This window comes from Halichoerus grypus, chromosome 7 (genome assembly GCF_964656455.1).
Source record: "Halichoerus grypus chromosome 7, mHalGry1.hap1.1, whole genome shotgun sequence".
In the NCBI taxonomy this organism is placed as follows: domain Eukaryota; kingdom Metazoa; phylum Chordata; class Mammalia; order Carnivora; family Phocidae; genus Halichoerus; species Halichoerus grypus.
Genome location: NC_135718.1, coordinates 129,316,091 through 129,330,957, shown reverse-complemented (window position 1 = coordinate 129,330,957; position 14,867 = coordinate 129,316,091). Strand labels below are relative to the sequence as shown.

The window sequence follows — 14,867 nt, the reverse complement described above, 5'->3', positions numbered from 1 at the left end:
CTGCGGCTAGTTTGTCTTCCTTACGCCGCAGCTCTGCAACTAGCCTGTAAATTGCCCTTGGTGGGAAATGGTGACTGTTTTGTGTCTTTCAGCATCTGGCTCTGGACTGAGCATTTGGGAGACGCTCAACAGTTTGATATCTGTGGTTTGAAAGAATCTGAGCCTCTGGGTTTCAAAGGTAGCTATCGGATTTCTGATCTGACTTCTGGAATAATTTTTCATGACAGTTGTGAAGTTTGGGGGAAATTTGCCAAGAAAAGGCTTTGGAATTGTTTCCTTAAGAGTTTCTTAGGAATGAGGGGCGCCTGGGTGGCTCAGTTTGTTAAGCGTCTGCCTTCGGCTCAGGTCATGATCCCAGGGTCCTGGGATCGAGCCCCACATTGGGCTCCCTACTTGGCGGGAAGCCTGCTTCTCCCTCTCCCACTCCCCCTCCTTGTGGTCCCTCTCTCGCTGTCTCTCTCTCTGTCAAATAAATAAAAAATCTTAAAAAAAAAAAAAAAAAGAGTTTCTTAGGAATGGGATCCTTTCTCCACCCATCTCCTTGGAGCCAGGTAAGAGATGGGAGGTGGGGGGAGAAGGGTGGCAAGAGAACTTCAAGGTATTCTTGACTTGTTCACGCTGTCAAGTTCAAGCAGGATATTTTTCATATTCCTTTATTTCCTCTGCTGTGAAGCGTGTTGGAGTGTAAAAATTGTTTCACAAAGTTAACATGGTTTTGAAGAAGGAACAGATATATGTAGAGTAACCTGCACATCTACTCACACACCTGTCTACGTAGGTGCCAGTGGCACTGAAAGAATGAACTTATGGATGGAGGAGGGGCTTCCTGAAATCCCCGGGAAGTCAGCACATTGTATGCGTGTGTGTGTGTGTGTGTGTGTGGTGTGGGTGGGGGTGTGGGGTGTGGGGGGTGGGGGGTGTTGTTTAAAGGCAATTTCACCTGAATCCCCTCCGGCTTATAGCTGTAGGGAGCAATGGAGGAAGCAGACTTCATCTAGATGGGGGGATGGGATGATGGTGATTGTTTTGCTGCTGAAACAAAACAGTTTAGGTTTGGGGAGCAGAAATGCCCCCTGCCCCCAGGGGGACCCCAGGCGCTGTGCTCCCCTGAGGGGCAGAGGTTGCAAGGTGTGAGGACGGCGCAGAAGCGGGGCTTATCCAGGCCTTAGCACCAGGTTGCTTATAGCCACGATAAGATATTGACTTTAAGCAGGAGCCTTGGAGAAACCAGCAGCAGCTAGGAAGGACGGGGCATTATATGGGAGCACGAGGGAAGGAGGCTGAGAGGAAATGGGCCCTATTTTCTGTAAATGAGCAAAAGAGAAAGATGAGACAGACTATAATGGGAATTTCTTGAAGTTAGGGACCTAGCTTAATCCAATTTCTTAAAAATCTCTGGAACTTTTCTTAGCCTAATGAGGCTAGGCATGTGTCCTACTTACTTCTAGAACAACCACCCCCACCCCCCCGCCCCCAACATATACACTAGGGAGCTATAGAGGGGCAGCATCTCCTGGAGGAGTGAAGGAGAAGGGGAAGGTGAGTGAGCCCTGTGGGGCCCAGGCTCTGCTTGGAGGCCAGCCAAGCCACTCACCTGGCCCAGGCAAGGAGGGGAGGGGATTTCAAGGGGAGGGACAGTCCATACAGGGAATAAATTACTGCAAGGGGCAGGGATAATAGATAATCAGAGCACGGTTTAAAGAGCAGAGCTGCAGACTAGACCGTGGATGCGGGGCGTCTTAGCCACCCCCTTGGTTTCCAGACGTGGGGGCTGAGGGCAGAAGGGACCCACGAGGTCAGACAGCAAACAGGAACAAACCACCTCCTCACCTGGGTTCCTGAGGGTTCCCACTTGTGCTCACTCATGATGGGGATCAGCCCCCCGCCTCGAGGCCTCTGTACCTTTGCGTCCTTTACATCCCAGAGGGGCGACTGTGCACATCGCCCAGGCCTCTTCAAGTTGGAGCCTGAGGCCTGCTCCTTGGCCTTGTAAAACCATCCCAAAGAGGGGCGAGGAGGAAGACAGGAGCCCGCTGTGACCTGCACCAGCCACCAGGTGTCACTGATGTGTCTGCCTTAGAGGGGGAAGCCTATCTGTGCTTGTGGAACAGGCTTCTGGGAGATTTCCCGGGGCTCCGCCCCTTCCAGAGCACTTTCTCATGAGCTGCTTCCGGGCTTTGGACAGGATTGGGCCATCCACACTGATAGGGAACAGATGGCGGGGCGGGGCTGGTGGCTCTGGACCCTTCACTGTGGACACCGTGTGGCCCAGGCCATCAGGCCTCTTGTCCAGACTGGCAAGGGGGCTGTGGGATCCATCTATACCCACAGGGGCCCAACCCTGGGGGGCTCTGATTGCCACCCCTCTCCCGCTGGCTGATTCCTGGTTCCCCGAACTATTCTCCTTGACTATTCCTCCCCGCTCTTACTCTTGAGATAGAGAGGCCCGGCCAGAAGGGCGTGTGCAGAGGAGGGCCCCGGCTGGCCCTGTGAAGAGACTGCCAGATGCAGGCCCCTGCGGGAACCCTGATCCTTCACCCTCCTTCAGCCATTCCCTTGCACTTCCTTGCTGGAGAACGCGGGCTGGGAAAGAGCCAGCACAATGTCTGGTGCCAACGAACAGAGCGGTGGAGCAGCAGTTTTGGAAGGCGGGATCCGTGGCTAAGGGGCCTGTTGGGGCCAGAGCTGCCCATGATGGTGGAGTCTCCAGCAGGACTTCCCAAACCTCACCTCTGGGCTGCTCCTGACCGCCTTCTGCTTGCTTCGGCCAGGACCAAGTTCCAGATGTCAGCCCATGGCCCCAACTTACCCAGGAGTGACAGGGTAGAGGAGGAGGAGAGAAGAGTATGTCTTTAGACACACCTGTGTGCTTCTGGGGCCAGAAGCGTGGGTGTGCAGTGGCTGTCTTTGAGCTGGGTGAACCAAATCAAGCCCTTAGAAGTCTTGCTCTAGAAGCCCCGGGTGCGGCAGAGTATGTGGCTGGTCCCTGCCTCGGGAAGGTGGGATAGGAAAGGCAAAGCTGGGAGCGAGAAAGGAAGATAGAGGACACGAATGGTGGGCACAGGCGCCCGGGCCATCGGCATTCAAGTGCGGTCAGAGGAGATCCGGGGGGGCAGAGTAAGGCCTAAATGACCACGGACTGCAGCAGACGGAAGCACATCATGAGGTCCAGGGGGATGGGTGGCTTCAGGTGGTTCCCATCCAGCCGCAGGTAACGGAGGTGTGGCACGTTCTCCAGATCCGAGGAGAAGTCATGGAAGGCAACTAGATTGTTGGGGCAAAGCTGGGTCCCATTGATCTCTGTGGAGAAAGAAGGGAGAAGTCAGCAGGCGAGGTGGGTGGGGGGTCGGGACAGACGGGGCTGGAGGCAAAGATGAGGAAGGAGAAGGGGGGTGGACAACTGAGGATAAGAACTCGAGTTCTCTTCTCTGGAACTGGCTGACCTTGGGATTGTGTGACCAAGGGTGAGTCAACCCTATCCCCCCCACCCCCCAGGCTCACTTTACTTGTTTGTTGAATGAATTAAGTCAGAACCAATCAACTATTGTTATTGGAAATTCACTCGGTGGAGTCGTGGAGGAAGTCAACTGTGGGCTGGACCTTCAGAGACGGGTGGGACCACAGCAGGTGGAGATGTGGGGGATGGTGTTCTGCTAGAGTGACCTCCGGTTTGAAGGAAGTTGTAGGGGCGCCTGGGTGGCTCAGTCGTTGGGCGTCTGCCTTCGACTCAGGTCATGATCCCAGGGTCCTGGGATCGAGCCCCGCATCGGGCTCCCTGCTCGGCGGGAAGCCTGCTTCTCCCTCTCCCACTCCCCCTGCTTGTGTTCCCTCTCTCGCTGTGTCTCTCTGTCAAATAAATAAATAAAATCTTTAAAAAAAAAAAAAAGAAGGAAGTTGTAGAGGCCGCTCAAGGCAGAATCCGGGAGTAGTAAATAGTACAGTGGGATGTCCTAGGGGAGATAAGCTGGACAGCTAAACATTAGCCATGTGTGTGGTAGGCTTTCAAATGGAAAACGAGATTCCACTGTGTCCTTCGCCTCTGGTGCGATGACACCAGGTTTGTCATCTTCTGAATGAGCTGTATTCCCCCTAAATCTTGCCTCTTTCATCATCTGTGGGGTCAGCGTTGTTGTTAGTGATGTTGTTGTTGTTGTTGTTGTTGTTCTTCTTCTTCTTCTTCGTCTTCTTCTTTCTCTCTTTTCATCACTGGAGAACCCTGACATCGGTGGATTTTTTTCTCATGACCGCTGTGACTTTGGACTGTCACCTTACCACTCTGACATTTAGTTCCCAAATCTGTGAAATGGTGAGAATGGTGCCTGCCCCCCACCCCAGATGAGAGGATGTTGGCAAAGGCATTGTGCAGACTGTCAAGGATGGGGCAGGTGGCAGCATTAAGATCATCGCTGTGAACATGGCCATCACACTGACCGAGGGCTGGCTCTGCCCACTCTGTCCATCCTTGACACAGGACACAGGCTGGGCGCAGGGGATACAGGTGGACGGGGCATGATTTTTCTGACTTCAGCCTCAAAAGGCAGGATATCCCCTAGGAGCCTGCCCTTCCCCACCCTGATAGAGACCTGCCGGCCATTGAGTAAGGTATTCTTTCTGCCTATCTAGCTTTTGGGGTAATGCGTTCCATCAGTTCACTACCTGCAGGATGAAATTAAACAGTTTCCCCTTTTCCTGAATTTGTTTTTTTGCAAGCTTTAAAAAAAGCCCTCCCCAACTTCCTGTAATTATCCCAGATGAGTGAATGAAACTGTTCTCCCATCCATTTGTTTCAAGATTGTAGGAATTCAACAATCTCCCTCTCATTCTTTGGCTTGGAAACTAAGGATTCCTAATATTATCTTAGGGGTGCTGCCCTTTCCCCTTGGTCCCCTTCAACACTATAGCTGCTACATTCCTGGTGTGGATGGAGCCTGGCTTTGTTCAAGGACCAGATAATATACTCTCTTGTTTTTGAAGCTTTCTGTCGATGCTCTGCTCAGAGCTGACATTGTTGATCGAAGCAAAAGTGGGACTTCCAGCTTCTTCTTCTGGGTTGCAATCTTTACCCCAAGCCCAGAACCCTATAAATGTAGCTTGGGCAAATTCTACCTTAAATGTGCTCTTACGTGATGAAATATTCCCCCCTTCCAGCTAGACTCGGAAAGCGCCTGCGCACTGGCATATTCCTCTGGCTGCCGGATCTTTACCAGCTGCCTACCCCGAGTATGTAGCTGCTTTGCTGTGAACATCTTTTAGAGATTCTTCAAAACCTAGGCTCAGCTTTCCTCTCACAACTGGCAGCTTGTACAGGGGACAGATGCAGGACATTTCAGAGTAGTGACATTCAGAACACGTCACTGTTCTGCTTTCACGAGAATGTCTGGGACTGCATTCCGTGTCTACCCAACTGTAGATCTGGAGGGCAGAGAACCTGGGGCTAGCGAGAAGGGACAGAGGAGGAAAAGCTCTTACCCTCCAAGCATGGTATTCTGGGCACTTTATCCATATTAGCCTATTAAATCCTCATATCAACTTTGTGACCGAAGGTATTGTTCCCATTCTCATTTTACAGATGAGACAACTTCCCAGAGAGGTGAAATATCTGTTCAAGGTCACACAGATAGTAAGTGGCAAGGTCAAGATTTGAAGTCCAGTGCCAAACTGGGTGCTTTTTTGCTCTACCCCCCACCCCCTTCACCCCAAGCTCCTAGAAAGGATTGAGGCAATAAGAGCCTCCACTTCCCTGGCCATGGCCGTGGCCGTGGCCCTGCCCCCACTCACTCTCTATGCTGTTGTTGTTGAGGTACAGGTGCTCCAGCTTGTTGTTGATGGCGGGCACACTGCTGATCATGTTGTGGGACAGGTGGAGCACGAGCAGGTTGGAGATGTTGAAGGAGTTCTTGGGGAGCCCCCTGTCTGACAGCCTGTTGTAATTAAGGCGAATGAAGGCAAGGTTGGGGAAACCCTTGAAGTAGCCATTAGGGATGGTCTCGATCCTGTTGCTGTCCAGGTAGAGCTGGTGAATGGCCGTGGGCACCTTGGGTGGCATCTTTCTCAGGATGTTGTGGGCCAGGTTGAGCTGCATGAGGTTCTTGAGGCCCTGGAAGGTGTCAGGCTTGAAGACGCCATCACTCAGCTTGTTGTGTTGGAGATCCAGGAGCAGCAGGCTGTCCAGCTTGCTGAAGACGCCGGGCGGGATTCTGGAGATCTGGTTCTGGCTCAGCCTCAGCTGCTCCAGGTTCCGGGGCAGGGCTGAGGGCACCTCTTCGAGCTGGTTCTTCTCCATGTAGAGGAATACCAGACTGGGCAGTTTCTCCAGCACCTTCTGGTCTATCTTGCGAATTCGGTTGTTATCCAGGTTGATCCACCTCAGGCCCGTGGCATTCTGGAAGGACTCCACTGGGAGCTCAGTTATGAAGTTGTTCTGCAGATAGAGGTAATGGATGCGGGGTGGGATGACAGGGACCTTTCGGAGGTTGCGGCTGTCACAGTAGAGGGCAGATGGGAAATCCGGGGGGCAGTAGCATTCCCGGGGGCAGTCAGGGAAGATTGAGGGAGGGCCTGGTGGGAGGGGAGGGGGCAGGTCTGTAGGCTCCAATGGCTCATGGGGCTGAGAAAAGCTGGGGGTGGGCCTGGGTCTGGGCCTGGGCCTGGGTCTCGGTCGTCTTGTCAGCTGGCCTTGGGCCACTGAGGCCAAGATGAGGAGAAGTGGGAGGAGCCAGCAGAGGGATGACCTCATGATCCAGGTGACGCACCTGCAGGGAGGAGACACAGGGAGTCATTAGCCTTCTGGGCCCTGTAATTAGAGGCCCTGTCCTGGCACGAGAGTTGGCCAGGATGGGCTCCAGAGGGGCCATGGGAGAGACTTGTCGAAGCATCTCTTTGTCTGCCTGTATCCAGCAGGTAAGAAAATAACAAGGACTTGAGGGTCTGGACTCCCGGCCTATAGGCCTTGCCTGCTCTGGTGAGGATGAGCCATCCTGGCAGAAAGCACATTGGCTGTGAATCAGGAGCACTGGGGCTTGCTGGAGAAGACCCTTAACCTCTCTAGCACTTGGTCTCCCCACTTGCAGCATGAGCAAATCATCCCTGTTCCTAGAAGAGGGATGTTAGGAGACATGAACCATAGAGTCCTAAGTGGTCCATCTGGAAGGGTCCTTAGAGATCCCATAATTCAGTGATTTTCAGACCGTGCCCCTGTTTCTGTAGAGTCCCCCGAGGGAGGGAGACCGAGTGGGTGGCCCCAGGGCACCGCCAACTCACCCCTGTGCCAACCTGAGCAGCTCTGTGCTTTTAAATCTGTTATATAAAGAGGTTTGGCCAAAGCATGTATTTGAAAGAAACTCCGCATTGCTAAAAATGGTTTGAAATCCACCAATCGAGCCCAGATTCTACTGTTTACAGAAATTGGGTCCTGGAGGGATGGAGTGGCTTGCCCAGGCCAGAAAGCTTGAACAGCAAGCCCAGGACAAAAACCCAGGTCTCCTGCCTTCCAGAGCAGGGCTTGCGGAGGTCCTGGAAAGGAAGGAAAGTGCTGTAGACACACTCGTGTCTTGTGTCTGCCCCTGCTCGCTCCTCACCCCTGCGCTCAGCTCAGGGAACGCTGCTCTTTGCCAGCCAGAGGCACACCAAGAATTTCTCCCCAGATGTGGAGGCTCCTGTGAAAATAAACAGGGCAGGGATCAAAAGCTGTGGGGAAATCACTTTCCTTTCTTCTGACATGTTCTCGCCGCCCCCATATCCACTGGAGCTGGCAGTGTTGAGACTGGATATGAAGAAGAATTTCCTGCTGGCCCTGTGACATAGTGGAATAGGTCACTGAAGGCTATTTTGGGGCCGTGCTCTCCAGTGGCTCTGATGGACCTTCAGATAGGATCATGGGGGTTGAGTTTAATTAAGCTGGAGAAATAGCAAGAGGACCAGGGCTGCCGACAGAGTGGCAGCTCCCCCCAGCTTTCTCCCCTCACTGGCCAGCCAGCCAGGAGGAGTGCCGGCAGGGGTGGCCTGCACCCTCTCCTCCAAAGGGCCATCAGCCCGATGATGCTCCCCTCTGGGCTACAGCCAGCGTCTCTGTCCCCACACTGCTTCCCCTGGCCCTCCTTGCTGCTTTCTTACGAGGTGATGTCTGCCCCCCCCTCCTGGGGCCCCGGGGCGGGGGATACAGGATTCCTGGGGTTCTCTGACCTAGGGTGGGCCGCCATGTGTCTCCAGCTGCATCTGGACGCTGGGATCCTGCCCCTGTGCCAGGCCTCTCGCTGGCTTTCCTTTGAGCCCCCATCAGCTTGCACTCCTTCCTTGGATGCTTCTTGCTGGCCTTGCTCAAAGGAAGACAATAGAAGCCTCTCACCAGCTGCTTAGTTCTGGGCCAGATGCTCAAAAGGCACCGAGTGTGACAAGAAACAGCAGAGAGGGCAGACCTCAACCCGAGGGGTAGAGGGTGTCTCCCTGTACCTTTCACACACACACCCTCCACACCTAACCTGCTCTCTCTCTCATGCACACACACACACACACCTCCCCACACCACACACATAAGCAAGCCCATGTTTACATGTCCACTGTGTGTATGTGTGTGAATCCTTACACAGTACTCTGAGAATGGGAGGGAGGGAGGGAAAGAGGGAAAGAGGGAGGGAAGAAGGGAGGGAGGGAGGGAAGGATGGAGGGAAGACTGATGAGGAGAAAGGAGGGAAGAGATTGCCCGGCAGTCTCTGTGGTTCTCCATCTCCCTCTAAGGGGGTCTCTCCCCAGGCAGGCCTCTCCAAGAGGGTCCACGAGGGCCATTTCCCTGGGCCTCCTATCACGAGGAAAAACCGTGCAGTTAGATTCTCGGCTTTACCTCCAGCTGAGGATCCAACAGTCCCACAAGGACTGAAAAGAGCAGACATTCATTGTAAACTTGAGTCTTGTTGCCGGGCCCCACACCACTTAGGACTGGTGAACTATGCATTAATATTTCATAAGTCCTGTAATTTTCTTGAAAATAGCACAGTCATATACGTTTTAAGGGGGTGGTTAAAGCATTAGTATGCTGAACACAAACATTTTTAAAAGCCCCAATTTTTGTGACCCTATTTGTTTTGGCATTTCTTTATTTTCCAATTACATGGGAGCCAGAAATAAGCCAGAAATCCCTCAGGATGTGAAGCTCCGCTTCAGGGAGGCTCCCCATTTCCCTCCCTTGCCTCTGTCACCAAAAGCATCTACCAGGTATTGGGCCTTGAGTTAAGCAAGTAAAACTTGTCCAGAACTTCCAGCAAAGGCTGCTCTGTGGAGCTCCAGGACTGGGCAGCTGGCCTTTGCTCATGGGTGTCTCCGGGGGGCTCGGGACCCGGGCAGCCCTGGTGCTCACTGTTAGGAGGGACAGTGCTCCTTCCAACCACAGTGAGCACAAGTCTTCCCCATCCCCAGCTCCTGCGCCAGACCCTTTGGGAACTTCCCTATCTTCCCCCCCCATCCCCCCACCCCCCAAGCCCCAAGCCCCAAGCCACCTTCTGACCCTCTTACATTCCAGACTTCTGGGGCTGGCCAAGCTCCTCGAAGAGCCACAAGGAGGTTTCGGAGGAAAAGTTCTCTGTGCCTGTTCCATGGAGAAACACTGCATCTGTTCAATTCCCCTTCTCTAAGCCCCAGGGCTCAACCACTCTCCACTGTGTGTGTGTGTGTGTGTGTGTGTGTGTGTGTGTGTGTGTGTGTGTGTTTGCGCCTGCGCGTCCATTCTGCTTTCTTGAGAAAATAGAGTTCATTTCTAAGGCTTTTTTCACTGGGCTACGCCTCTTCCTGCTGGAGCCTGAGTGTCCAGAGGGGAGGTCCTGACTGCAGCCGTTGCTCCCGGCGGTCCTCAGCGAGGTCCTAAGTCCCCGAAAGCAGAATCTGTGTGACAGGGTGGAGGTCCCTGGACTCCCAGGGGAGTCATAACCCGCCCCCCCTTCAACAAAGCCCCAAGTCACACTTTCTTCTGCTCCTGCCTTCCAGAGCTTTCCATCCAATCATAAACTCCCCTACTTAGGGTGGGTCATGAGTGTGTGCAGATTTTTCAATTTCGTATGCCTTTGCAAGCACACCTCCCCACCCCCTGCTTTCTGCTGGGCAGCGCTCCCTGCTCCGTCAGCGGACTCCTGTGGACCCGCAACCACAGTTCTGGGCACCAGCATCGGCTCAAGAGAGCTGCTGCTTCATGGGAGCAAAGCCCAACCCAACATTCACTCTCTCACTTCCGAACATTTCCTGCGAGAGTTCTCCGTAAATTTCAGTTCCAAGTATTGGAGATCTGGTCTTGCATCCTGGCTCTGACCCTCCTCCCCAGGCTCCTCATTTGTGTGAGGATGAAATGAGATCACACACATGAAGGCATGTTGTAGAGCAGAAAATCTCTACCAATGGCAGGGGGTTCATTTATTCACCTATTTATTTATAAAAGAGCCAATTCTCTCGGGAGACTGATTTTTAAAGTGAGATAACCCTCATCCCTACCTGGCTCGTGAATTCATTCATTGAAGGCTTGAACACCCAGGACCAGTGCAACGTTGAGGCTCAGGGCAGGGCTGGGTTGAAGTTCACGTGGGTTTGTCAAGTCAGTACGAGCAAGTTTAAGGGTAATTGGCTTTGCATGAAGAGTCTGGGATCGGGGTTGGGCTGGGAGTAAGGTTGGGTATGTCTCCCCGGGTTGAAGAAGGGTTACTCCACACTACAGTTGACCCTTGAACAACACAGGTTTGAACATCGTGGGTCCACTTATACGCAGATATTTTCCGATAAATATATGTACAGTCCTATAAATGTGTTTTCTCTTCCTTAGGATTTTTAAATCACATTTCTTTTCTCTAGCTTACCTTGTTTTAAGACTGCAGTGTATAATACGTATAGCTACAAAGTATGTGTTAATCCACTGTTGATGTTATTGGTGAAGCTTCTGGTCAATGGTAGGCTGTTAGTAGTTAAGTTTGGGGGGAAGCAACAGTTATAGGCAGATTTTTGACTGTGTTGTTGGGGTTGGCAACCCTAACCCCTGTGCTTTTCCAAGGGTCAACTGTACTCACTGGCAGTTTTGTTCTTGTCAGATTTCCTGCCTAGTTGGTCACCCCTAAGCCTCCATGGCTTAACTCAGCCAGTGACCCTGCCATGGATAATGGGGCTGCCCCCGCCCCAGAGCCACACCCATGGACATTGGGGTGACCCTCTTTCTTTGTTCCCTTCTTTCTGTTCTACACTCAGACTTCTGAAAGCTGTCCTGCTCCCTTTATCTCTTCCAGAAGCCCAGAAGGAGGTTGGAAGCCAGGAGAATCAGATGGTCATTTGTTAGCAGAGGAGTTGAGACAGCCCCCCTCCCCATCCAGGCTGCCTGAGCCCCTTTCAAGGCCTCCAAGTAGGGCTCATGTGGTCCTCAGGGAACAAAAGGGCTGATATCATGAATGAATTCAACACACTACTGATGCAGCTGCCCCTTTCCTGGGGGGTGAATCCGTATAAGGGTGAGCCTGACTGGGGCAGTGGGGATACTAGACGGGGGGTGAGGGTTCTCAGCCCGTCTTCCGCTACCTAGTTACATGACCCTGTCTTCAGCCTCAGGTTCCTTACCTGTAAAACGGGGATAACAAATCTTTCCTATCCCTATATTCCTCACCCAGTTGTTGTCAGAAACATGTGTGATAAGCGACTTTAAAATGAACCGCAGATCAAAAAATACTAAAAATAAATATAACACTATTATGGAGAGACCATCTGTCTCCCCAGTGTCTACCACAAGGCGAAGTGTAAACAGAATGAAGTTTTTTTGGCCTGAGGCCACTAGTCCAGAAGAGCACGTTTTCCATTCTGAGGGACTAGGGACGAAATGGGGTGAGACGGCCGTCCTCCTCTGACAGCCTGGCACCTCACCATATCCTTCATTCTGCCTCCAGCCCCTACTATCTCCAACCCCTGAAGAAAGCCTAGAAGAATCTGTCTGATGCCTTGAGCACTCATAGATCTGGGTCCCAACCCTGCAAGTCTCCAGTTGCTTAGCTGGATACACTTGGGCAAACCTCCTACCTCTACTGGGCTCTAGTGTCCTCATCTGTAAAATGGGCATATTAACACCTTCTTACCAGATTTTTTTGAGGGTTAAATGAGTGAATGTGTTTAAAGTGAGTGCTCAGTGAACATTAAACTGTTGTTGACATATTTTCAAAGTAATTAGATCTCTTTCCCTCTAGCTTGGCCAGAGGGCAGCCCTGCCCTTCACCCAGACGCAGGGATTCTTGTAGGTGGGTATTGGCTTCTGGATTTTCCCCAGCTTTTCCACACAGAGCAATATCCTCCCTTTGGGGCCTGTGAGACCACCATTGGGTCTTAGAACCAACGAGTCGGAGAGACCATAGGAGCCCCCAGCCACCTGGTAGAAGGCTCACTTTGTCTTTTCAATTCACTAACCCCACCTGAAAGCCTTTCTGTAGCGGGTGAGGGGATGCTGGCCAGGGAAGGCACAGTCTCACCTCCTCAGCTGGCTCTGGAGCCCCCTGTGATCCGTGACTTCCCCTCCCCAACCTTTCGCACCTGGCTTTTTTGCCCCTTCCAGCCTTGACATGCTTCCCTCACCTGCCCAGTAAATGGGGCTGCCCACTGGGGAAGGGGAGGAGGATTGCAGAGCTTGGTGTTCAGCCTGTCCTCTCTCTGAGCACATCAGGACAGACAGCTGTGGGGCAAGGGGAGAGGAGATCTAGAAGGGATGGGGAAGGGCCCAGTCCAGTGCCCAGGGCAGGCGGATTAGCAAGTGAGAGGAAACATAAGCGCTTTGGAGCTATCTTGGGGGAACTTTCTGGGATGTTCCCTATGATGTGGTTGCCGGTGCTTGTGGGGAAGAAGGAGGTGGGAACGAGCACCTGAAGGAACAGGCTGGCCCATCTGGGACACTCTGGAGCTCCTCCACCAGACGGTTCTTGTCCAGGAAACCACACAGCCCTTCTGCCCAGCTAACAATGCCCTGAGTCCTGGGCTCTTCAGTCCCAGCATGGGTGACTCTCAGGCCCCTGATTCAGGTTCTCAAACCCTGGCTGACCGTCAGGAACCCCTCAAGTATTAAACAATAGATTCCTGGGCTCCATCTGGAAGGTCTGGAGTGAGGGGTCCAGGCATCTATATTTTTAGTAAGCTCCCCTACCCCCCTGAATCAGTCAGGACGGGGGAGATTTTGAAGATCAACCACATTTCGGGACCCTGATCTGCCCATGCTACCTGCCCTGGGAGAACACTCTCTCTGCTGTTGCAAAGTTGAGTAAGTTGGGGGGAGGGAGGGGCTACTTGGAAAGGAGCCCCATTCACTGACCCACTTTAGCTCCCCCGTCCTGACTGATTCAGGAATTACTGTCTTTTTGCCCTCTGCCACAAGGATCCCTTGCCAACCTGGGATGATTTTGAAATTGCTTTAAAGAGAAATCTTTTCTGGCTGCCTGCAGAAAAAATAAATGAGTTGCCCTCCAGAGCTGGGAATTACGACCCCCAAGTCTTGGAAGCTGGGTTGCTTTCTTCCCTTTCTTTCCAAAAGCCAAGTGCTTTGGACCAGAGAAGGAAATTCAGAACTACTGGGAAGATACTGTGCAGGTTGGAAAGGCACTTTTTTCTCCCTCCTACCCAATTAAGTTCTGAAGAATGAAAAAAACCCTTCCAGTGCTTGCTCTGGTTCATCTCCTCCCTCTCGGCCTCAACTCAGGACACATGATTTTCTTTCGGCTCTGCCATCTCAGTGGGAAGACGCACTTTCTCTTTGCTTTTCCAGCTGGGGAAGTTTGTGAGAATGTGAGAGACAAGATGGAGAGAGAGAGAGACAGAGTGTGTGTGTGTGTGTGTGTGTGTGTGTGTGTGTGTGTGTGTCTGGGGGCGGCCAGGCTCTGTGCTCTAGCTCTGCATGTGGGATGCAGAGTGGAGCTGAACGGACAAGACACCTTCCTATCGTGTGTGTGTGTATGTGTGCGTGGGCAGTGAACACGCAGCCTCCCTGTGACGTGTGTGTGCCCCTGTGGCAGGGTGTGACAACATGGGAAAGGTGCAAAGAAATGGGTTCTAGAGTCGGGTTTCCATAGAAACACCTGCTGTGTAGGAATACCGTGTGCAGCCTAACTCCCTGTGCTACAACAAACCTCTGAACCGAGAAAGTTGAACTTTTGCATCAAGCAAATACATGGGCACAGAATGAGGGAGAGAAGGTAGAGGAGGAGGGTGCAGAAGAAATGTGGAAGACTCATTGGAGCTCATTTGGAAGACGTCTTTCCTACATCAAAAGGAGAAAAGGTGGGAGGAAGGAAGGAAGAGAAATGGATCAGTAAGGTCAGTTGGACAGAGTAGGAGGAAACCTGCTGGAGGAAGGGGTCTTCCCCCCCATCTCCCCCCTGGGCTTACCTGCACACACCTGCCTCTCCTCTCAGCTGTGGGTTTAGTCCCCCGGCAAGGCTCCCCCTCTTCCTCCCCCACCCTTCGGTGGAGCTGTGGCAGCAGAGAGCCTGCTAGAAGTTCTGATCTCCCAGTGGTGCCTGCGTGCTTGTGTTTGCCTGACTTTTCCTCTACCAGATCCTAGCGGGGTGGGGAGGTTAGGTTAGGGGGAGGGACAGGCAGATTGTAGGGAGGGAGGGGAAGGAGGAGGGGAGGGAGGGAGGAGGGAGGAAGGGAGGGAGGGAGGGAGCTTGGGAAAGGAGGAATGACAACAATAAAGTCTTTATTTGGCAGCCAAAACTCCCAAAGACTTCATCCACACACCATGCCCACTAACGGACTCCTTTTTAATAACATTTCCTTCTGCTGCTGCTTCTGGGGGGAGATTGTTTGACCCATGTTTGGAAAACAAGCCAAATCAACAGAGGAAAAAGGCATGAAAAGCAACCTCTGTACAAGCCAGAGCT

General features: G+C 52.6%; 1 protein-coding gene across 6 annotated transcripts; it reads right to left on the bottom strand.

The window, feature by feature from the left end:
• Positions 1–637: 637 nt before the first annotated feature.
• On the bottom strand, positions 638–14,545 carry PRELP (proline and arginine rich end leucine rich repeat protein). Of its 6 annotated transcripts, none has more exons than XM_078078279.1 (4): positions 14,371–14,545; positions 7,578–7,655; positions 5,779–6,752; positions 638–3,300 (listed from the first exon to the last, which is right to left on the bottom strand). In XM_078078279.1, the coding sequence occupies exons 3-4, from the start codon at positions 6,734–6,736 to the stop codon at positions 3,125–3,127; spliced, it is 1,134 nt and encodes a 377-aa protein (XP_077934405.1). In that variant the 5' UTR covers positions 6,737–6,752; positions 7,578–7,655; positions 14,371–14,545; the 3' UTR covers positions 638–3,124. The 6 variants fall into 6 exon arrangements, with proteins under 6 accessions (XP_077934405.1, XP_077934406.1, XP_035935454.1 ...); XM_078078280.1 differs by lacking the exon at positions 14,371–14,545 and adding an exon at positions 8,182–8,311; XM_036079561.2 differs by lacking the exon at positions 7,578–7,655.
• Between the last annotated feature and the right edge of the window lie 322 nt (positions 14,546–14,867).

What these genes read in the sequence shown, in the direction of transcription:
- PRELP (XM_078078278.1), bottom strand. An exon ending in CAACAACAACAGCATAGAGA is followed by an intron (nt 3,301 to 5,778) that starts GTGAGTGGGGGC and finishes CTTTCTCCACAG; the next exon opens with AGATCAATGGGACCCAGCTT.